Source organism: Carcharhinus amblyrhynchos, chromosome 15 (assembly GCF_965287045.1).
Source record: "Carcharhinus amblyrhynchos chromosome 15, sCarAmb.v2.hapA, whole genome shotgun sequence".
Lineage (NCBI taxonomy): Eukaryota > Metazoa > Chordata > Chondrichthyes > Carcharhiniformes > Carcharhinidae > Carcharhinus > Carcharhinus amblyrhynchos.
This window is the reverse complement of record NC_137338.1, coordinates 51,940,652-51,963,825: the sequence shown is the minus strand read 5'-3', so window position 1 is coordinate 51,963,825 and position 23,174 is coordinate 51,940,652. Positions and strand designations below refer to the sequence as shown.

General features: G+C 38.5%; 1 protein-coding gene across 9 annotated transcripts in view; it reads left to right on the top strand.

Annotated features, from left to right (window-relative positions):
• The window catches only part of dmd (dystrophin), a 1,714,977-nt gene that overhangs the window by 1,264,756 nt on the left and 427,047 nt on the right, over positions 1-23,174 (top strand). For all 9 annotated transcript variants that reach the window (XM_080203928.1, XM_080203931.1, XM_080203930.1 and 6 more), the window contains 2 exons: positions 13,460-13,561; positions 19,933-20,017. In XM_080203928.1, the coding sequence (XP_080060054.1) occupies positions 13,460-13,561; positions 19,933-20,017 (187 nt within the window). The remainder of the gene's footprint in view (positions 1-13,459; positions 13,562-19,932; positions 20,018-23,174) is intronic.

Here is a 23,174-nt window from a genome sequence, read left to right as displayed (position 1 = left end):
GAGGCTGGTTTCAGTAATGGACTGAGCTTCATTCATGACTCTATGCAGTCTCTTGCAGTTCTGGACAAAGCAAGAACCACATCAAGCTGTGATACAGCCAGAAAGAATGCTTTCTATGGTGCATCTATAAAAGTTGCTGAGAGTCATATTGGACATACCAAATTTCCTTAGTCCCTTGAGAAAGTAGAAGCATTGGTGGGTTTTTCTTAACTATAGCGTTGGCAAGGTGGGGGGACAGCTGCAGGACAGGCTGTTGATGATCTGGACACCTAAAAACTTGAAGCTATCGACCATTTCTATGTCATCCCCATTGATGTAGACTGGGCCTCGTCATCCACTATGCTTCCTGAAGTCGATGACTATCTCCTTTGTTTTGTTGACATTGAAAGAGAGATTCTTGTCATCGCACCAGTTCACCAGATTCTTGATCTCCTTCCTGTTCTCCATCTCTTCATTGTTTGAGATCCAACCCACTACTGTGTGTCATCAGTAAATCTAGTTGAAGAGGAATATGGCAATACAGTCATAGGTGTTTAAGGAGTATAGTAAGGGGACGAGGATACAGCCTTGTGGGGCACTGGTGTTGAGGATGATTGTGGAGAAGGTAATGTTGCCTATCCTTACTGATTTCAGTACCTCCAGCTTCTTTCACACTTATATCGCAGTCTAGTTACTAGTACTGCAATATAGATGTAAAAGCAGCTGGAACCACAGTGTTTTAATTGTTGAAAACAGAGAATAAACAAGGATGAAAGGAGGGCATTGCAAATAACCAAAAATGTGTCTGCAATCAAGAATTGATGCATTGTGAGTTGAGAAATGATTAAAGACTGCTTAGGTTGCATCAAGCTCGTTTTTTGGGAATTGGTGTGCAAGTAATATTATTTGGCTTTGGCATGTATATAAACATTACCACTGACCAGGGTTAAATATCAACTACATACCAGTGCAATCTGGTAAGAGCTAGAGACCTGATAATGTCGATAATGACCTGGTAAGGACAAAATAAAAGAAAACACATAATCTCCTTGACAAGAGTGGAACATTTATGAGCGTTTGATACAGTGCTGAAATAGCTAACATTAAAATGGAATTTGTCTTTTATACAAGTGTAATTCAAATGTAATAGAGAAGTTGTTATGCTAAAGAATTAGATTGTGATAGAGTGAAAATAAATACTTCCATAAAGGAAATTTGGCTAGCGTAGGAATCAGAGACAGAAAGCTAAGGAGCAGAATAGTTCATAGAAATTTAGGTACAATTAAAGAAGAAACAAAATCTCGCTGATGTTTGTGCTGGCATCATCTTATGGCCCTGCCAATGGCGCACCACAACCGCTCATTTCCCAGTTGTGAGAGTGCATTCAATGGGAAACTCTGTTGACAACAGGAGAACCATAAGATCCTGCTGCCAGCGAGCAGCGCACCTCCACAAAACACCGCAGAGGGGGAGGAGAATCCTGCCTGATGTATTTAATTATAAGCTAATGAAGACTTCTAGTACGAACAGTAGCACAGAGTGGGAATACAGTTGTGCTGAACTTTCAGGATAATGGAATTTTAAGAAGCAGATGTCAACCTAGACAAACACTTCTGCAAGAAGTGACTAACCGTGGCTAGTTGAGTTCAAGGTATTTGAAATAATACGACACAGTAGTTGGAGCAAAGCTTTTGGAACAAGGCTTTCACCAAGTAGTCAGTCCACTGCAAGATGGGGAACTATCAATCACAGAAGAAGGACTGGTGACTATTCATGAGTAGAGAAAGGAAGTCGAGAGAGATAAAATCAGAAGTATCCAGGCAACCACTTTCGATTACTAACGCATGCATCACTCAATTTCGCATGAATTTTGGAAAGGGGTCCCTCAACAGGCATTATGCGCCTCATGAATGAATAAAAATGGTTTTGTTCCTATTCAAGATGAGTTTCAGCAAATATGTCAGCAATGTCCACAGACTGCCCAAACCAATATGGCTTCATTTTTTCAGAAGCCCTTGAGGTGCGCAACATGACTGCACAAAATTAGATCTTATTTCCGCAGTTTGGTCTCTGGGAAACAAGAAGCTCCAATTTTTGTCCTAAACTTGTTTAATTTGAAACTTCCTGAATATTTTCTAAATATATGGCTTAAAAAATGTAATTTAAAATGTTGCTGAAAGCAGAGTACAGCAACTGATTGTTTTTGTAACTCAAGCAATATTCTGTAAGTGATCAAGTTCAAGATAGTGAAAGAATTTGATACTTAGATTGCCGTCACCCAAATTATGCCAATACTGATCTGCTTCATTGATTATTGATGAGAGTAGGAGGAGCCATTGCCTGTCTTGGTTCTCAGGATTCACCACTTTGTAGCAGAATGTTCAAGTTACCTTTCCAGGAAATTTTGGCATAAGTTCATAACAGGAAGATCAATGTAGAAGATCATTTAATTAATGGAGTATGTATTTGTTTGCACAATTCTAGGAAGTTTTGTGCCAATATTTTAGGTACTTATTTGAGTGGATATGTGCAGTGGACTGGAGAGTGACCAGTGTGATGCTCATTTTCACTCAGGTAATTGAGGGTCACTAGGTTAATACCTGTGATGGATAACATTTGAAATCTTTAATTAAATATAAAATTACTAAATAGCTAGATGAAGAGAAAATAATTAGAATCAGCTAGCGTATAATTCAGAAAAGAAGATTGTTGTTTGATAGACCTGATGATGTTGTTCAGATTGTAATACTATTTTTACTTCTGGTCTGGTGTTCAGCTTGAGATACAGAAAAGCTGGCAGATGTGCAAAAGCAAAAGGATTGGGGGTTCACATTCATGAGACATTTAAAGCAGTGCTTCAAATGGATAAGATTATTTAGAAAAAGCTAATGGATTGCTGGGTGTTATAGCAAGCAATAGAGAATATAAAAGTCACAATACAACAAGCCATAACTTCTGAGCTCTGCAGCTTACTCCAAAGATGCGCTGGGTAATTCCTCTGTGAATTTTGCGTTTAAGGATTTGCACAACAATTGGCCAGAAGTGCTAACTTCCTCTGGACAATAACCCTGTTCTGGGAACTATCTGAAAATATCAAAATTTGGATAGATTCTCCAGGGTTACAGCAAAAGCGACGCAGAAAAAGTTAGATTAATTCAAAACACTTCCAATTTCTGGGTAACTATTGTAAGCACCAGACTGGCTCTCCACACATTACTGACTACTAGCACCCAACCTCCCCACCCACCAACCATTAGTATTCCACAACATCTCCCCACCCCCATAGTGACTCACCCCACCTCTTGATATTTCTTGATTTCCCATAAATTGTATTTTTGCGAATGTCTTGATGAGTGCAGGGTGACAAGCTTTGAGAAAACTGTGCTTTTTTAGCAATATTCAAGTTCTATACTACCAAAAATTAAATGATTGTTTGGGCCCTGTTAAGGACAACTAACATTTAAAATGAAATCTAAACATCCTGAATTAACTGACAGAAATACACAGCAAAATTCCACATGTTTGAACACAAGCAGGCTTTATTGCTTGCAAGAAGAACTTAAACAAAGCAAGCATTGCTAATTTAATGCTAAAGTTTAGAAAGATTTATGGTATTAATTTAGTTCCATCCTCCTAATGGAAGGATCCCACTTTACAAAATCTTGAAAGTTCATTCACTTTTTCGGAGACCAAACCAAAGGTAAGCCACATCAATTTGGAATTCACCTTAATTCCTTCAGTCTTACAGCTTTATCCAAAGTATAAGATTTATGGAGATTCTGCCTTTAGTTTTTGACTTAACAAATTTCCAACTGTTCCTTAAAGAATCCTCAGCTACTTGTCTTGGCTGCCAAACAGCTACCTGACTGCTTCTGTGGAAATCACAAAGTAACTCTATTGTCTATTTTCTGTCACAAAGCCCTATGAGAATTCCTGTCAATTTCTTCCTCCAGATTAAAACTTGGTATATCTTCAGATTATTGATTTCATATATTCCAAACTGAATTTAAGCCTCACCCATATTCCACACAGTGAAGAATAAAGTTAGTGTTTTCTCTGCTTATGGTGCTGGTATGAATAACATTTATCTCCTGTGGCTAACCCAACTCAGTGAGTGACAACCTACACCTGGACCAGGAGTGCAAGTTGGAATACTGCTGAGAGAAAACCCATCTAAATTAAAGGAATCTTCTAACCCCACGACCCATCTCCATGACAATGTGGCATGGTATTGGGTGGTGCAAACAGAACTACAAACAAATTATTTTACCTCTAACCCAGCTCTTTGATTCTGTGATCCATATTAATTATTTATATCTTTAATAAGGTGTGACAATAGCCTTTGGCCTTCTTTAGGGACTCTCTTGCTTATAATAAGCTTTTGACTTATTTTCATTCAGAAACTATATAAACAATTTAAGTTTTTAATTGAAGAGTGGACTTCTGAGTAGAACCAGCTAAAAAATTATTCCATTGTTCAATGCCTTCACACCTTTATCTCTAACCATGAAAGATAAACATAGGTTCCCTTTTATTTGTAGTCATTTTCAAGATTAATTGATTAGCATTCACAGTTGGGTTGTTTATCAGCTTCCCAATCAGATGTTTCTATTTATCTTATGTTTAACTCTTCAATTCCTAAAAGTAAAAGTTATATCTTAAAATAAATGAATTATGAAATTAGATTTTGTAACATGGTAAGAAAGGACATGTTCTAAGTTTTGGTAAGTTATCCAAGAAAGGCCACTGGGGAGAAATTTGTTCACAGAGCATCACTAACTGTGCATTCTACAACCATATAATTGTTGATAATGACAACATTTAAAAATGAGAAAGCATCTTGAAACATCATGCAAATCCTGTAATGATTTACAATTTAATGGACAACTGTTTATCAGTGAATTCAAGATTTAGGAATGCACAAAGCTTTTAGCATTCACTGGAATATTTTTATAATCTAAAGAAAGAAAGTTTTCTTTAAATTACATTTTCTTCCCAGGGTGCCAGTGTTATTTTGTGGAAGGTACATAAGTAATTAGGAGGAATTGAGGAATTTTGAATAATCTGGAAATGGATGTGAATGTCATTTTCAGTACTTCCCTTTTCAGTCTATTTCCAGTGGATTTAGTATCAATGGAAATGTCATTTTGTGATCTCCTTGAAGATCTCTTGAGGTTTGGAGGATAAGTGCACCATGGAGTGCAGTACTGAATCTTAAGAGCAAGGCGCCATATTTGTTTTCTGATCTATGTTGACTTGGATAGTCCTAGCCAAGGTAGGAATAGATGTCAGATGTATAAAGAAATTGGGTTTGTCTGTGATGTCTCCCTTATTGAATGTTCTGCTGACACTTGTACATAGGTTTGCCATAGTACTGTGTCCGATTTTGAGATGTAATTGAGCGGCCTGATTTGAGAGTCAATGACTCTCACCACTCATTTTTCTACTTGCCTGATTTTCTAACCTAAATAAATCCAATTTTAAATTGTTCCTATTGTCGTTGGTTGAAATCTTGATAGCAGAAATATGTTTTAAGGCACATACTTGTCTAGCTACTGTTGCTCACACCTTTTTATTCTGTAATTTTCAGGATTTCCTTTGGTTTATTTCCCCTTTTGCCACCAGTTTTGCACTCTGCCTTTGCTGAAGGGAAAGCCATTTTATCTCACAGTAATAAAGGCACTTCCCGTTATAAAACAATCTATCTTTCTACTATGTAGACAAAGTGTCCAGTAGTGGCAAAGTAAAGATGGGCATTTAAAATGCTGCTCTCTCCCTATCTTAGGATGGCAGCTTATGCAAACTTCCTTGTCAGTCTTTCATGTATCTAAACATATGGCTGCAAGGATGCAGGGCCCTGTTGCCCATGTGCTCTTACAATGTGTGCGACCTGCAGCAGGTTAATTCAGCTGCAAAAGGGCAAGGACTATCTTGGTCACAAGGGGCTTATGCACTGATGCAATAACATTTCTGCCACTGAGGCAGAATATAGGAGAAGCACTGAATCAGGTTTAGGGGATATAAGTGGACACAAGCCTCAAAGTGATGGGAAGAAATAGGCATGCAAATGTTCATGCACATGGTAAGTTGTGAATAAAATTATGGTGGCATTAAAATTGTTGGAAGTGATTTTATAAAAAAAGACATGTTCTTATGTTCTTAGACATGATTGAAAAATGTGTAAGCTAATGTACACAGAAGGCTCCATAGATGATGACCCATTTATAGTGGGAAGAGGGATGTTCAGCTATGGTGTAATCAATTCAAATTTGTTCAAGTGTCTTTTTTATTAGATAATATCCTTGGCACCAGAGTGGGGGTCCTCTGCAGGCCAAATTTTTCTTCTCCACCTGCTGAAGCCCCTGAGAAGGTCACCAGGTATACCTGGCCATCTCCCCATGTGATGAAGTTCCTATCCACAATTGATAAAATACCATTTAAGGATGCTGCCCTGTGCCACCCCAAACTATTTTATCCCGTTGTATTCAGTATTTGTTGAGATATTAGGAATAGTTGAAAAAATATTACAGAGGCACTGCTGCATGGAGCCCAGACAGATCAGATTCAATGTTTTCTGATGCTTTGGCTGATTTCCTGTGATCATCATAGAATCTTACTGTGCAGAAGGAGGCCATTCAGCCAATCGAGTTTGCACTGACCACAATCCCATGCAGGCCTTATCCCCATATCCCCATGCATTTAGCCTGGCTAGTCCCCCGGACATTAAGGGGCAATTTAGCTTGGGCAATCCACCTAACCAACACATCTTTGCACTGTGGGAGGAAACTGAAGCACCCAGAGGAAACCCACGCAGACATGGGGAGAATGTGCAGACTCCAGATAGATAGTGACCTAAGCCGAGAACCTAACCCAGGTCCATGCCGCTGTGAGGCAGCAGTGCTAACCACTGTGCCTCCAAGATAATGGAAGTGTTCTGGTAACCAGGTGAAAAAGAATGGATACCTTTATGTGCATATAGATCCATATCATTCCAATAACTAAAAAAAAACTCAGTATCACACTTGAGCCATATGTTGAATTTCTTTTTCACAAATTTTGTTTGGAAGGGTAACGTTTTTTCAGTTGTCAGTCGCTATCATTCATCACTATTGGGTGTATTCACAGGACATGAATAGTAAAAAGTGTATGCAGCTGAAACACTGGTTATTTAATAAAAAGAATTGCTGTTGGGGCAAGTTAATCAGAACAAGAAAGATTTTGTTTTCCCAGAGAGCTATTTCAAGATAAATCATGAATGTAGATTTGTATAACTAGTGAAAGGTAAATTTAGAACTGACATCGAGCAGTCCGTCTTCATGCGAAGAGTGACTGAAAGCTGAAATGTCATCTTCTTTATCCATCTTCATTGCATCACTCTATAAATTCTGGAGTGCATTTCTCTGTGATAATGCTTGCAGGATGTGATGTCATGCAGCCTCTCCATTGAAGTGTCATCACAGAAATCATAGAATCCCTATAGTGTAGAAAGAGGCCATTCAACCCATCAAGCCTACACTGACAACAATCCCACCCAGGCCCTAACCCGTTAAACCCATGTATTAACCCTGCTAGTCCACCTGACACTAAGGGGCAATTTAGTACGACCAATCAATCTAACCTACACATCACTGGATTGTGGGAGGAAACCCACTGTTGTGCCTACTGCACAGTTTGTTTTGACCCTTATATGATGGACAACCTATTGCAAGTAGACTTCTTGTTAGTACAACCAATATTTATTTAAAACACACAATCAATAATCACCCACCCAACGAACAATAAGTTATCTTACAGAAAATACTGAAGTTCAAGTCCAATACGAGACCTTGACTTGACTTTGCGTGAATGGCAAGCACCCAAACAGATATTGGCCTTTATCTGTGTGCTGGCCTCAGTAGTCCTCTGCACAGTCTGGTCCTTTGGTCTGGTCTGGCACTCTGGCTCTGGTCTTCCTTTCTTCTCGGGTGTGGTGGCTCTCCTCGTGCTGGTTGTTGCTGGCGACGGTCACCCTGAGAGAGATTCTTGGTTACGCAGCACCCTTTATACCCCATTGGGTTTCACATCTATTTTGGCCATTGACAATCAATCAATCAGGGCTTGATCACCCTGATCGATGAAGTTGCTGCTACACCAATCTCTGGGTGTGTCCCCAACATCCATGTGTATAGGTGCTGGGGGCACATAGGACACACACCTCCCTCCCAAATAAGGGGTTACAGCTCCTCTTCATCTGGTAAACAAGCATGTTTGACCAGAAAGTATCATTGTCTTGGGGATGGCCTGTTTCCTGATATATTCAGTCATCTGAGTTGCAGCCCATTTTTCTGTCTTTTAAGCTGTAGCCTGCTGTTTCAGTGCTTGTCCAATTATCCCAGCATGCTCTGTAAATCACCATTTTAGGTGGCCCATTTGGCCACACTATGTAGACATGGGGAAAACGTGCCAACTCCACACAAATAATGACCTGAGGCTGGAATTGAACCCGGGTTCCTGGAGCTGTGAGGCAGCAGTGCTAAGCACTGTGCCACCCCTGGCATCCCTTTGCAAAGAAAATGAAGCACAGAATGAGCCTGTAGACGTGAATTAAGTGAAAGTTGACTTAGTGGTAACACACTCACAAGAGAGCATAGTTTTAGGGTAAGGAGCAAAAGATTCCAAGGGGATTTAAGGAAAAAAAAATTCACTCAATGTGTTGGGAATCTGGAATGCACCATCTGGGAAGTTAATGGAGGCTGGAAATCTTACAATCTTTGGATCCAAGTATTCGGATGAGCACTTGGAATATCATAACATTCAAGTATATGGGACAAGCGCAAGAAAATGCAATTAGCGTGCCTTTAGTGATAGTTATTGTTGTGCTGCCTCGATAAACTGAAGGGCATTTTCTGCATTGTATGACTCCGTGACTCTTAAAAACCATATTGCAAAAACTTAGCGGCTAATACTTCAGTGCAATACTGAGCATGTATTACATTGTCAGAGATACCATCTTTTGGATGAGATATCAAAATAAAGTCCAATTTTCAAAGTTAAGTAGACACAAAACTTAAAAACTGTGAAGTATTATGAGCAGTGAGGAGACTAGTGTTAGATAGACTGGTGGAATGGCAGATCAAGTGGCAGATGAAATATCATGCAGGGAGTGTATGAATTGATTCATTTTATCAAGAATAATGCAAAGCAATATAAATTATAGGATCCAATTCTGAAAGTGATACAGGAGCAAAGAGATAATGGGGGTATATGTGAACAAATCATTGAAGGTAATAAGCAGGTTGAAAAAAGTTAATAAAAGCATACGGGATCCTGGATTTTATAAGGGACATAAAGTATGAAAGCGAAGAAGTTACTTATATAGAGCCAATGTTTCGAGTCTGGATAACACTTCCTCAGAGCAGATCAGAATAATTAAGTCTGAGATTGACCAAAGCATGATTGTGGTTATAGTGGCAGAAGGGCTAAGGTAGGAACAAAAGTGGTGATGTTCTGCAAGTACATCTGTGGTAAAGAGTCTATGGAATCAGAAGCTCAGGTTGGATTTGACTTGGAGGCTGAGGCTGTGAATTATTGAAGCCAACCTCAGATAGTTGCTGGAGATGCGAATGAATTCAGTGGCAGGTATACAGAGTTTATTGTGTCTCACCTTCCTGTCGAACTATCATGATTGTTCACCATGTACAAGTTTGTGCTCTGCTCCACATCTGCACCTATAAATGGCTAGAGGACTTTGTCAGTTAAGTGCTTTTTCCTAGAACTTTCATAGTAGAGCAAATTTGCTCAGCGCTTAGCTGCAGTCACAAACTTTCCAACATTAAATATTGGAAGAGTGATTAATTCTTAAGTTTGACAAGTTGTACAGAATTTCCTACTGCTAATGGGAAGGGTTATGAACAAACAGTTTGAAGCAAAATTATATGAAATACTAGATTATTATTCCGTCAAACATACACTTGAATGATTGCACATATACTTTGCATGGTAAGGATAATTTCTAAGGACTTTTAAGATGGAGTGCTTGAATATACTGGTGAATCACTGCTCCTCATACAATTATACACTGAGCTATTTTACATTCATAAGATGAGACTTTTTGAAGAGTCGAACAGAAAATGTCATCAAAAACTGTATTTTTTGTCCATTTCTCTTGAGACATCTTGTTGAGACATTTTTGACTTCGACAAGGTTATTTCAGATCTTCATTTAGTGAGGCTTGGAAAATAGCCATACTAGATCCATTTTTAAAGTGGGATGCAGAGCTAATTTGAGACCAATTAGCGAAACAAGTGTAATAATAAATTTTACGGAGAAAAGGTTTTAAGGGAAGAAATTCAACATTGACGTGCCCGTTTTTCATTAAACGAGGGTCCAAAATCAGGTCACAAATTTTAATGCCCAATTGATCCCCCATTTCGTGCAAAATTGAATTTCAATTACCCAGGTACCTTCTGTAATAAGCAGTATGCTGATATTATTTGTAAAATCAGGATTTTGCTTTATTTGTGGGACTTTGGTGTGTAATTGGGCAGCAACTATTCCTTTAGTTCTTCAGGGACGATCTTGCAATTAATTCATGAGGTTTGGGAATTGCTGGAAAGATCAGCATTTATTGTGCATCCCTAATTGCCCATGAGAAGGTGATGGTGTGCTGCTTGCTTGGCCTGCTTCAGTCCATGCGATACAAGTACATCCACAGCGCTGTTTAGTGGAGACCTCCAAAATTTATACCCGACAGAAATAAAGAAATTATAATACATTTCCAAGTCAGGATGGTATGTGGATTATGAAATTTGAAGCTGAAGGTGCCTCAGGTATCTTGGCTGGTGCAAAAAAAGCCCAAATACTTGTGAAGTCTGAAGTGCTCCTGTGACTCCACAAAACACAGACCAGAGTACCGAATGATCATTCCATTGACTTGCCACCAGTTTCAAATGAAATTTTTAGTTCCTTACCTTGGTGTTGAGGATGAAATTAGCACCGTATCCAGAAAAAAAGATAAATTGATGAGAAATAGCCAGCATGGATTTCAAAAGATGATCATGCTTGCCAAACATTATAAAACAGTTTGTAAAGGGAAACGTGATAGATGGGGAAAGTGCAGTAAATGTTGCTTACACAGATAGTGGGGAAGCTTTTGGCAAGATGATCAAATGGGGCATTACTAAAGGAGATTAAGGGATATGGAAGGAGGACAGGAAACTGAGTAGAACAATGATCTTTGAATCAATCAACAGCTCATATCAAGATTTCCCCTTGAATTGAACAAGGTCCTTTTCAGTTTGTCATCATTTCAGCTAAAGTCTCTTTGAATTATGATTGACAGAACAGCTGTAATTATGGCCTATGATATAACCAGAAAGAAACCAAAGATGACTATGTAGTTTACATCTAAACCTTAACAAACAAGACTAAGATGTTATACATCAATCCTATATGGAAGAGGAGATTTCCAACTGTCTTAGAAAATTCACTATTGACATTGAGTTCATGTTGTCAAGTGGCATTGCTAAACGAATCTCTGGTGATGAAGCAAAGTAGCTAGAGAATACTGAGTTAACTTTATTGTGGATAATAGTATGGTAAGGCACATGGTAAAGATAATATGACATATCTACGCGTTAGCAATGTAAAAATGCAAAAGGATTTTGTCATTCATACACATGCAGTGAAAGTCGTTGGGCGAGATTTTCTCCGATATCGGCAAAGGCTGACATCATGGCAGGAAAAGTGGCCAACAGCAATGGCAGCCTTTTCTGCCATGTAGTGTGGCATGTGGAAGAAACAAATTGCAGGTTCCACAATGTATTGCTAGCAGGTGGCCTCTGGCCCGTCCCACCATAAAATCAATGCCTCAACAATCCAAGCACCATTTTTAAGGGCCAACCCAGCGCATAACTAGCAAACCAGGAAGCAATCTTCAGCCAGGTGCACCATCCTGACATCAAGCTGACAGGACTCTCTCCCTCCTGCACACTTCACTTACTTTCAAGCTCCCATCAGAGTACCATTCATCAAGTGCATGCCTTCTGAGACCAGTCATGATTTGACCCATTCTGACATCGTGCCATCTTGGATAGATTTTTGGATATGAGGGTATGTTTCCGGCATAATGGCCTGATAATGATATTTTATTTCATTACAATGATGTTCCTGAGGTTGAACAGTGGGAAACGCAGCCCACCATTGACAGAGGGGACAATCACTTCCTAATTTTATGTCAATATGAAATGCGATTTTGACCTCCTTGTGATATTTTATGCTCTTGATGCCAAACCCACCCAATGCAATGGGAGTGGAAAATTCTGATCATTGGGAAGCTTTTGTTAATGAACCAAATTAAGGATGTGTCTTCAGAGTATTTGATCATAAATTAAACCATGTCATCCTGATGTACATATCATTAGTAGGTTCATATTTGGTATGTTATGTAATTTTAACTGCTTAACATACATGCCTATTCCCTGTATCAAGAGTGACTAGATCACCAATGGTTTCTTAGGTTTTTTTGTGCATCAGCTGGTGACAGATTGGCTTAGTGGGATACGGTATTTTCATTAAGTTCAAATTATGCAGAGATTCACACAGAATTAATTTATTTTTAGTAGAGAAAAGACGACAGAAACCCAAAACTGATCCAAGTCTTAAAATGCTGAAAGGCATGGATAATGTAGATGTGAGCACATTGTTTCATTTAGCAGTGTGTCTACAGCAGTAGAGGACATAGCTTTAAAATTAACATGCCTCAAGAGAGACAAGAGATTAACAGAATTTCTATCCACTGACAACAGTAATGCTTATTTGAAACAGACTTGCAACAAAAGCGGTTAATTAAATCCTTCAGTGATGAAAAAAAACTGGTTAAGAATAGAACTTAAAGACCTAGATCATCAGGTACATCATTGAAAGGGATGGATTCTGTGCTCTTAAGACCATAGAATGTCATCGGGGAAAGCTGGACCGGAATACTAAGAGGGGTAGTTTAGATCAATTTTGGTGAACTATCTTTGAGGGCAGGCAAGTATATAACTGACATAGAGCGTATTGTTTATATTCTTTGGAGTGATTTGTCTTGGTTGCATGAATAGCCTTTTACGTTCCGTCTTTCCTTATATGATTTTCTCATCTTGAAGTTGGTGAATCTTAGGTGAGAATTGAATTTGAAAAGCTGCTGAAAATATGTAACTGCTAGCATAATCAAGCCTAATTGAATTTGAAACAACTCCCTGCTTTATTCTAGTTCTGCTGAGAGGTGATAAGAAAGTAAAACGCACATTTACAGCAACTATGGCGCATTCAATGCCTATGCAGAGGGGTGTAAATCAGAATGTTCTACATACACTGGTTAGTAAGTTAGCATAAGCAAGCTGTTGGAGCATAATGAGTGTGGAATAACTTCTGTGATCTGTAAAAGAATCAACACCTTTAAATGGTGATATTGATCACTTCAGATTGATGTATATTTTTAATCTATTTCTGTTTTAAGGAGATAGAAGAAGGAGTACAAGCCAAGCAGGCTGATGTGGAAGGTATATTGTTCAAGGCACAGCACTTCTGTAAGGAAAAATCCATCCCTCAACCATTGAAGGTAACACTCTCTTGCATATATGGTTTAGTCTTAGAGATTTGGCAATTTCTAATGATTTATTTTAAATCTGTAATTTGAACAACAAGATTTTATAAATTGAAATAAGACAGAGCAATCAGATCATAATCATAATAACTGCCATAAAGATGAATAATTCAAATTTAATTTGAATTCAGTACTTGAATAACATATATGTTGTCTTTCGGGATGAATAAATACATTTTCCTATGAGGTACATAAGGAGAAAATGAACTGAGGAACAAAAATAATGTAGGTTGACAAGCTTATAAAATAAAATGTTCAGCTCTTATTTCTGGAGAAGTTTGTATTCTCCTACTTTCAGTTGTTAACAAAACTAAAGTTGCTATTTCTTTTAAAAGTCTGCAGTAAAATGTCTGATACAAACTGCAAAGTTTGAGTGAATAATTGGGGTGCAAAAAATAGCAAAAGCAGTTCAAGTTTTTTCTTAAAAAAAAAACAGCTGGATAAATATCTAGTTGGGAGCAGGATTTGTACAGGCTTTAGTATGAAGATACAAACAATGACAGACCGGAAAACATGTTCTGATTCACCCAACCTATCATGCACAGTAGCAATGTGTTATGTATCACGATAAAGATGTTGCCCACCCAGTGTGAAAGTTATGTTATTTCTTGGAAACCTATGAAACCAGGTAAAATCCAGACCAATTGAGGGAAGGAGGTATAGTGGAAAATTCCTCTCTGACCCCCTTAGATGTTCAAAATTAGTCTAAGAGGTTACTCTGGACCTGATTAGTCTTAGACAATTCATTTATGTATTGTACGATGCAATCTCTGCTCCAGTCAGAGAACAAGTCCAATTCTATCTTGAAGGTGATCAGATACTCCCAAGAACTAAGTACTGCTGGGCAGGAAAGAAATGCTGTCTGGAGGTTGTAGGCTGCAGTTGAATAGAGATCATGGGCGGGACTTTATGGTTTTGCTTGTCCCAAAACCATAAAATCCTGCCCAAGGTCAATGTGCCTTTCCATGGTCAGCCTCTTACCTGGGAAGTAAAAATACAGCCTAAAAGTTTTAATACAGAAATTCTCTTAGGAGGTTAAGTGGGAAATTGGAATGCCCAGTAGGGCATATCTAGAGATCATTTGTTGTTTGGAATGTGGACATCTATGGAAATTAGAAGTGTATGTAACTAGAGCAATACAGTAATCATAGAGGACTTCAATCTACTTGTATAATTGGTAAACTAATTTAGCACTAATGCAAATTCCTGGAATGTATACAAGATGGTTTTCTAGAATAGTTTGTTGAGGAACCAACTAAGGAACAAGCCATTTTTAGATCTAATATCATGCAATGAGAAAGGGCTAATTAATAACCTGCTTGAAAAGGAGTATTTAGGGAAAGTGACCATCATATGTCAGAATTTTATATTAAGTTTAAAGTGATGTAGTTCAATCTGAAACTAGCGTCTTAAATCTGAACAAAGGAAAATACAAATGCATGAAGGGCAAGTTGGCTGTGGTAGTTTGGGAAACTAAACATTATGATGGTAGACAGGCAGTGACTAGCTTTTAAGAAATAATTCCATGGTTTGCTACAAATGTACAGATCTTTGAGGCAGAAAGGCTGAACAGGGGAAAGGATTCAACCACAGCTAACAAGAGAAGGTAAAGATTGCATTAGATCAAAGAAAGAGGCTTGCAAAATTGTCAAAGAAAACTAGCAAGATTGAGGCAAAAACAGAAAATGCTGGAAAATCTCAGCAGATCTGACAGCATGGTCTGGATGACCTTTCATCAGAGCTGGGGTATTGCTGAAGGTTTTGGTCTCCTTGCTGAAGGTGGGGTATACTTGCCAAAAAGGGAGTGTAACAAAGATTCATCATACTGATTCGTGGGTTGGAAGGATTTTCCTATGAAGAAATATTGAGGATACTTGGACTGTATTCTTTAGACTTTCGAAGAATGAGAGACAATCACATTGAAACATATAAACTTCTTACTGGCTCAACACGGTGGATACAGAAGTGATGTTTCCTCGTGTTGGGTTGTCTGGAGCCAGGGGGCACATTCTCAGATAAGAAGTAGCCATTTATGACTAGAATGAGGAGAAATTTCCACACTCAAAGGGTTATTAATCTTTGGAATTCTCTGCCCCAGAGGACTGGGGGGGCTTAATCATTGAGGTTATGGAAATCTAGATATTAACGAAGCCAAGGGGCATGGGGATGGTGCAAGAAAATGGCTTTGAGATGAAAGATCATCCATGATCCAACTGAATGGCAGAGCAAGCTTGAGGAGCTGAATGACCCTATTCCTTCTCCTCCTCCTATTTCCTATGAAGTTGTGTGGGGCCTCTTATAAATTATGCAACATTATGTCTTACTTTAGTTTTGGGAGGGCTGCAGGATGAATTCACTGTTACAATAAAAAACAATGAAATAACTTGGATTTCTATTTGCCTTTCACAGCCTTTCCAGGTGCTTCATTCCAATGGAATATTTTTGAAGTGGGTTTGCCATTCTAATGTATGAAATGTGACTGCTAATTTGTGCACAACAAGCTCCCACAGCAATGAAATAAATAACCTGATAATACACTTGTAGTTTTTGTGTGACTGCATTAAAACTATTATTTCATTTGATTTGTGTAAATTACATAGTAACATAGAAAATCAAAGCAGGAGGAGGCCATTTGGCCCTATGAGCCTGCTCCACTATTTATTTTGATCATGGCTAATCATCAAAATCAATATCCTATTCCCGCCTTTCCTCCAAATCCCTTGATTTCTTTAATTCCAAGAGCTATATCTAATTGCTTCTTGAAATTACAATGCTTTGGCCTCAACTACTTTTTGTGATAGTGAATTCCACACACTAACCACTCTGGGTGAAGAAATTTCTCCTCACCACAGTCCTAAAAGATTTATCCCTTAACCTCAGACTATGACCCCTAGTTCTGGACTCCCCCTTATTAACTTAATAAAAAAATGTTAGACACAACATTTCACAAAAAATATAATTTGATAAATTCATTATCAACTTACAATTTTAAAGCCATTAATTGATATCAGTACAAGAAGCAGATAAATGCATTAATTGATTACTAGAACAAAAAATGGCTTTGATAAGCTATGCTTTCAATGCTGCCACATACCTACTACTATAGAGCAGGACTTAGTGACAACATGGAGTCATTAAGTAAGGAACTACATTTATATATTTAGCATACGTGTTGTGATTCAAGACCATTGCCAGTCTTCACCTGCATCTATTATAACTGAACTTTTGAAACCATGATGTCAGCCTTAAGAGATGTTTATCATACTATACGGTATGCTAATTGTCAGTCATAACCGGAACAGTACTTTCAAATGTCATGAATGTACTGTGCTCAAATTAAGTAGTCTTCACAAAAGTAATTTTGAAGCATATTACATTGAGCTATTTTACTTCAAAATATTTAAATAATTTGCCTTGTTACAATTCTACTGGTAGAGTGATAGAAAAGAAGATAATGTTCATCCCTTTAGCGCCATAAAGACAAATTGCCTGGTCATTTTTCCCTTTGCTGCTTGTGGGATCTTGCTATGCATAAATTGACTTGCCATTCTTCCCTATTTTACAATCATGACAATGCTTCAAAAGACCCAAATTGGCTGTTTAGAATTTGAGATGCTCCAAGGATGTGAAAGTCTCTAAATAAATGACTTGTTATTCTTTACTGCTGACTATGGATAGGATTTTCTGGCATTCTGCCTGCCACCAGGATCATCAGGTCTTACTGAATGTCGTTGGATCTTTGGCTGGCCTGCTACATTCCCAGGGGCAGGTCCTGTCATGACTGGGCTGGAAAATCCTGGCCTATGTTGCATGACTAAATCAGATGTAATCTAATTTATGCCATAATTTATTTGTATAGGTTATATAGAACATAGAACACTGCAGCACAAACTGGCCCTTCGGCCCACAAGTTGCACCGATCATATAACTTTTTTACAGGAACTCATTGATTAGTTATCCCAAACAATAGCATAAAGTTTCAGGATAGCTGCTTCTAAAAACATACTTAGATATAGTTAAAAGATATGTTCATAAGATTGTAATGAATAGGAACAGGCATAGGCCATTCAGTTTCTTAAGCCTACCTCACCATTCAGTAAAAGCATGGCTGGTCTGATTACCTCCATTTCCCAACATCCCCTCATATTCCTTGAACCCCAGTGATCCAGCCTCCACTTGAGAGAATTCCAGAGACTAACAACCCTCAGTGAGAAGAAGTTCTTCCCTGTCTCCATCTTAAATGGGTGACCTCCTATTTTTAAACTGAGCCCTCAAGTTCTAGGTTCCCCAAGGAAGAAAAACATCCCACCAGCATCTAAAATGAGCAAAATACTGCAGATGCTGGAATCTGAAACAAAAACAGAATATCCCCCATTTTTGAATTGAGATATACATTTTGTCATTTTTCAATCAACTGGGATCTTTCTGGAATCTAGGAACAACTGTTCCAGAGATTTTATACCATGGAGTGATCCCTGACTCTATTGTCTTACTTATCATCTATGATCAAAGGTGATTGCTCCTTTTTAGTTAGCATCTACTTTGAGATCATCATGCATGCCACACTATAAATCAGTGCAGGATCAGCTTGTTATTAGGTAAATTAATCTTCCTGTCACCTTCAACCAATTGGAAGCAGCTGTTTGTTGCCATTTTCCTGTAGCGATGTTTCACAGTTGCTCTTGAACAGCTGCAACAGATTATGCCAAACGCTACTTCTGTCAGGAACAGAGATTTCAATTAATTTAAAAAATTAGTATTTCACAAATACCATTTAAAAACCTCTAACTAAAGATTTCAAAAAAAGTAAGCAAGGAATAATGTATAAAATGTCTACAGTTATGCTAATGCCCTCCTCTTATACACAAGGGCTCTACTCAGCAATTTAGTTAATTACCACCAACATACTGATAAACATAATGATGTGATTATGATAAATCGTAAAAGCTTTCACTCATTATAACCCTTCAGCCTTTGCACAATAAAAGGATACATTAACTCCTCTTTCAGAATTCAGTCACTTTTTTTTCTTTGACTTAAGTGTAAGGCACTTGAGCTTTGGTCTACCCTACTTTTCACCATTTCTAAAGAATAGCCTGCCTCCAAGATAGATATCCTGGTGTTTTGTCACTTGGAAATTGCTAGAGCTCATCTTAGAAATGTTTCCACGTGTACATTTGATGTTAGGAAGAGAAGATCTTGAAATACCAAGGAGGTTAACATATATCGAAGCATACTGACTGACCCATTCCAGTATGATAAAAAATCTCCACCTATAAATTCACTGCGATACTGTTCAAGCTGAAAGATAATATCAAAGGGCAAAACTGCAAATGGTGGAAATCTGAAAAAAGAAGTAAAAATTCTAGAAATAACACAGTCTGGAGAGAGTAAAAGCAGGTTATAATACTTTGCATCTGTGTCCTTCAGGTCAAGGCTGTAGTTGTCTTCAGCCATAGTCTATGGAGAGTTGATAAGTAATGCAATAGTATTCGTGCTGGTCTGGTATATTACTCCTATCAATCAAAAAATCCTAATGTAAAAAATAAGTTGCCTGACTTGAGTGTTGCCGTTGTTTTATTGGTGTTCAGCTTATTTCAAGTTCCAATGCCATGTATTTTCTTGCCAGCAAAGAAATAGACAACACTGAAGAACCTGATAAAATTACCACCAGTAGCCTTAGAGTGCCTATTAACATTTCACAGTGGTTTCTGTGCACAGTCAGCAGTTCATTCATATGGCTGATGATGTCTTACAGACACAATCATTACTGAAAGCTGTTTGTACTATCCCTGTGTACACACCTGTACCCAAACTGCTCAGCAAGATAATGCTGTGTTCTGCTACTAAAGAACCCGATTGAAATCAGCCCTTTGTTGATTTTTACCATTTAGAGGCAGAATGCCCTATGAAGTAATTACTATAGACAAGAAAACAAGGGATACCATTTACCATCTCATCAGATGATGGTTGAATAGACAACATTTTTGGTAGCCTTGTTGTGATATGGGGAAAAGAGCTGATAGAATTTTGTCAATCCTCTGGGTGGTGAAGGCGCAAAGGTGCCCTTTGTTATTGAGTCTATCTTGGGCAAACCTGAGTTCTTACAACTTTTGAGTCATTGGTTACCTCAGAAAATATATTTGCCATGCTTAAATAATTTTAAAATCATTTTTAATTAATTAATTTTAATGATTCAGATTAAGTGATTTGTCCATTTTAACTTGCTAATTACTATTGTTATTACTGTAACTACAGGAGCTTTTGAACACGAGAACCTATGTGCCAGCTCATTTAGGTTTATGTTTTTGCTTAAATTATTTCAGGGAAAAATTGAAGGCCTAAATTTTAACTGGAAGAAGATTAACATTTTGCTGAACGAACTGAAACAAAGGCATCAACCTAGTGTTGGTAAGTGAAATGCTACATTGATGTCCCAGGATGGTACTTATTAATAATTGGATGATCCTTTAATTCTCCATAATCATTAAGGCTCTCGTTGAGCTCTAGTGCTCATAGATTTATTAAGAATGCTTTACTTATAATTGTCAGACGATTGGAAAACCAAATGGGTTGCAATTCTGAGCTTAGTCTCTAGATTGATCAGCCCTCCAAATCCAAATCTGTCTTACAATAGTACACTTTTACAACTTGGTTCTCTACATGTTTCTGATCAAAATGCCCTAATTAAGGCATGTCCAGTGTGGCCTGATTACAACTTGTTCACATGCAATATTCCATTTCTGAACGACCAGTGTACATAATCAATTTATGTCGTATGGTGGTTCGATTGAATCACAGAATAACAAGAATTATAAAAATGCAGGAGGCTATTTGGCCTGTCATGTCTGCACTGGCTCGCCAAATGAACAATTTATTAAGTACCATTTTCCTGCCTTCTCCCCATAACCCTACACATTCTACCTTTTCAGATAACAGCCTAATTATCTTTTGAATGCTGTGATTGAACCTGCATCCACCACACGCGCAGGCAGTGCATTCCACACCTTAATTATGCACTACCTGAAAAGGTGTTTTTCCTCATATTGCATTTGGTTTTTTTGCCAATTTGTTTAAATACGTGCTTTTTTTTTTGATCCTTTCGTAAGTGGGAACATTTCTCCAAGAAAAGAAAACCTTACCTTCTCCAGCCTATCTTCATAACTGAAGTTCCTCATCCTCGGAGACATTTTTATGACTCTTTTCTGCATTCATTCCAATGCTTTCATATCCTTCCTAAAGTGTACCACTCAGAACTGGACACAATACTTCAGTTGAGGCCAAACTGATGTCTTGTACAGTTTAACATAACCTTCTTGTGCTGTATTCTATAGTCCATAACTTCACATTTCCAGGCTATCATACCCAAGAGGTACCTAAAGATGCACTGGAGAAGCCCTGAAAGTACCCACATAAGGATTGCATGGAACAAGTTCAAACTTCTGTTGGACAATTACTCTGCACTGAGAACCATCTGATACTCTAAACACAGTCTTCAGATGCTTCCAATGGTCTGACCCAGGGTACGTAATCTCCTGGATTACGCCCCCAATCCCTTGATTACTACTTCCATCCTCTGACTGTCCCCCCATTGATGACCACCCAACTGGTGGTCTGGGGATAACCTAAGACCCCCCTTGCCAGGCACCACCTGACTGCACAGCTGACCATCCTGCCCACCACCCCACACTCAAAAGTGTACATCCCCAACTAATCACTGCACCCCCCACCCATCACCTTGCCACTAATCACTCCATCCATTCACCAGCCAGTCCTCCAACTTGTCCATGTCCTTTTGAAGTTCTACACCAACTTCTCACAATTCACAATGCGTCTAAGTTTCATTACATATGCAAATTTTGAACTCAGCACTCTGTTTCCTGTCTTCAGCCAATTTTGTATTAATGTTGCTACTTCCCTTTTATTCCATGAACTCTAATTTTTGCTCAAAAGTCTGTTGTGGAGTACTGTATCAAATGCTCTTTGAAAGTCTAATCCTGGAACTATATAAAACATTAGATAGGTCACAGCTTGAGTACTTGTGCAGTTCTGGTCACCTCATTACAGAAAGGATGTAATTGCACTGGAGAAGGTACAGAGGAAATTTACAATGAGGACTTTGCTAGGAATGGAGAATTGTGGCTCAAGGGACAGATTGAATAGGCTGGGGTTGTTATCTTGGAGCAGTGGAAGCTGAGGGAAGATTTGATTGAGATGTGCAAAATTGAGTGGATGGGAAAGACCTATTTACTTTAGCAGAGAGGTCAGTGATTGGTGGGGACATAGGTTTAAATAGATTGGTAGAAATATTAGAGGCAAGATGAGAATTTTTTTTTATCAAGAGAGTTGAGTGGCTTACAACACATTGCCTAAAAATAATAGAATTCCTATAGTGCAGAAGGGGGCTATTTGGCCCATCAAGCCTACACCGGCCAAAATGCCACCCAGCTCCTATCCCCTTAGCCCCATGTATTTACCCTACCTAGGCCCTGTCTTGAAGGACAGTCTAGCATGGCCAATCAACTTAACCCACGCATCTTTGGATAGTAGAAGGAAACCGGAGCACCCAGAGGAAACCCATGCAGATATGAGGAGAATGTGCAACTCCACACAGGCAGTGACTCAAGCCGGGAATCGAACCTGGGACCCTGGTGCTGTGAGCCGGCAGTGCTTGCCACTGTGCTGGCTGAAAGGGTAGGGGAGGCAGAAACCCTCAACTCATTTAAAAGATGTCTGGATATGCACCTCAAATTCCATAACTTGCAGGGCTATGGACGAGATGCTGAAAAGCGGGATTTGACTGGGTGGCTGATTTTTTAAGTAGCACGGACATGATGGGCCAAGTGGCCTTTTTCTGTGCTGCATAATTTCTATGATTCTAAGTTCCGCCACCACCAATATTAAAGAGAGTGGCTTTTGTTGTTGTGGCAGTGTAGTCGGCAAAATACGAATTCATGAGAAATTCATGAGAAACCCCACTGATTTCAACTCCATTGATCAGCATGAAGGTGACTCAATCTTCAGTCATTCTGAAACTAGCTTTCTTAGCTTTAAACAAGCTCTAAACAATTATTTTTAAACCTCAGGGTACAATTCTTGGTACATGGGATTTCTGTTCCTTCTTGAGAGATGATTCAGATGGAGAATTGAAACTTATACCTGAATCGTTGTGATAGCTGCTCCTTTACTAATGTCAACATTCTACATTCTAACCCTTTGGACCCATTTCAGAACAATAACTTCCATTTCAGGAGCAGTTTTAATTTTGTAAAATGTCGAAGGCATGTTGCATGTCTGTCTACATTTCCATATACCAAAGGATGACGTGGAAAACCAGGCTCTTCAGTAAGTCCTAAAAACAATTAGGCTGTTAAACTTAATTAAACATATTGCTGCAATTAGATGTGGCAGTAGAACATTCTTCTGTTACATCATCTACTACGTTAGTCAAGTAATTTAGAGGAAATCTTGAATATGTTTTTTTTGTCATTCAATTAAAGAAACAGGAAAGTAGTTAGGGTGGAGGTGCATCCCCAATATCAATTTATTCAGATTTCCCAGCTCATTA